We start from the raw sequence: 1,742 nt of genomic DNA on the forward strand, positions 1-1,742 counted from the left end.
AACTCCCCAATCATCCAGTATCCTAAAGAAGAAGACATTCCAATACAACTAAAGTTCAATATGCTAGAGTACAACTTGTCCTAGAGACTCTCTCTCCTCCATCTGGTTATGTTAAATTCATTTTCGTAATGATCTTAAATTCATATTTATAATTTTGTATGAAATTATCTTGGTCATGCATTTAGAAAATTATCAATTCAAGTTATGATATTGAACATAGGAAAATTCTTTTCCTTTGTCAAGGTTAAACCTATAACATGTTAAAAGACAAATTAAGTTTTAAAAGTACAATCAATCAACAGGGTATTATGACAGGTAAACACTCCTCATTTGTAACTAACGTTGATTTTAAAAATATATAAAACTGTGCATTTTACTGAGCAAACTTTACTTACAGTCATATCTTATGTTTACCATAATAAAAATATGAAATACTTGAACAAAAGAATGCAAATAGATTTTAGTTTCTAAATCTTTTTTTGTTGCTACAATGATGGATAAATGTTAGGTACTGAATAAATGGAATAATACATAAATTTAAGAAAGAGTAACAAAAGTAGGGGCAAAAAAAGCAAATAATAAAGATACTTAAGCAAGTTATTCTGCATACTTGTCCTTCCCCAAAACCTTCATGAATGCTCTGGTCACTTCCTTGTTGCGAAGGCTATAAATGAGGGGGTTCAGCATGGGAGTGAGGATGGTGTAGAAGGCGGACACCATCTTGTCCTGGGTAGGGGAGTGGTCAGAAACAGGCCTCATATATGTGAACATGCCAGCTCCAAAGTACATTCCTAACACCATAAGGTGGGAGGAGCAGGTGGTGAAAGCTTTGCGGCGACCTTCTGCAGACCCCATGCGAATGATGGCCAGAATAACACGAGCATAGGAAGCTATGATGACTGCTATAGGGAGCAGAAGCATGACAACACAGCAGATAAACATCATTATTTCAAATAGCAAGGTGCTAGTGCATGAGAGAGTGAGTAGGGCAGGGACGTCACAGAAAAAACTAGGTATTTCCCGGGCACAATATGAAAAGGACAATACCACTGCAACTTCAATTATACCATCAGTGGAACCAAGAATCCAGGAAGAAGCAGCCATGAAACAGCATATTTTCTGGCTCATGAGACCTGAGTATCGTAAAGGGTGGCATATAGCCACATAACGGTCATAGGCCATGACAGCCAAAAGGAAACATTCAGCTCCAAGCAGGGACACGTAGAAGAATATCTGAGCCCCACAACCGGCCACAGATATGGACTTGCTGCCAGACAAGTAGTTGAAGGCTGTCTTGGGCACAATGGTACAGATGAGCATGAGGTCCATGAGGGACAGTTGGCTGAGGAGGAAATACATGGGGGTGTGGAGCCGGGCGTCCAGGCAGATGAGGAGGACCATGGCCATGTTTCCCACGAAGGCCACTGAGAAGATGCCCAAGACCAGAGAGAAGAGGAAGGTGTGGGTGGGGCTGTGACCAAAGATTCCCAGAAGGATGAAGTCGGAGCTGAAGGTCTGATTCTCCTGTGACATGATGGATGTATTCACTACAGAGAATACAACATGTTAGAAATGGCAGAGACACTGCCATGTAAATATCAAGAGCTTCATTCCCAGATAACTACATCTACAAATCTGTCTAAGCATGGAAAACTGTTTCCCTGACCATCATTTTTATTTTCAGACTAGAAATATTAAGATTTATTTATCACTTGATATATTTTTAATGAAAAATGCACAGC

At 39.8% G+C, this 1,742-nt stretch overlaps 1 protein-coding gene across 1 annotated transcript; it reads right to left on the reverse strand.

Moving 5' to 3' along the window:
- Positions 1-597: 597 nt before the first annotated feature.
- On the reverse strand, positions 598-1,533 carry LOC105299985 (olfactory receptor 2M3-like). Its single transcript, XM_011371999.1, has one exon. It carries the CDS (start codon positions 1,531-1,533, stop codon positions 598-600), a length of 936 nt encoding a protein of 311 aa, XP_011370301.1.
- Positions 1,534-1,742: the final 209 nt, after the last annotated feature.

Source organism: Pteropus vampyrus, unplaced genomic scaffold, assembly GCF_000151845.1.
Source record: "Pteropus vampyrus isolate Shadow unplaced genomic scaffold, Pvam_2.0 Scaffold197, whole genome shotgun sequence".
NCBI lineage: Eukaryota > Metazoa > Chordata > Mammalia > Chiroptera > Pteropodidae > Pteropus > Pteropus vampyrus.

What these genes read in the sequence shown, in the direction of transcription:
- LOC105299985 (XM_011371999.1), bottom strand. Translation starts at nt 1,533, where the DNA reads ATGTCACAGGAGAATCAGACCTTCAGCTCCGACTTCATCCTTCTGGGA.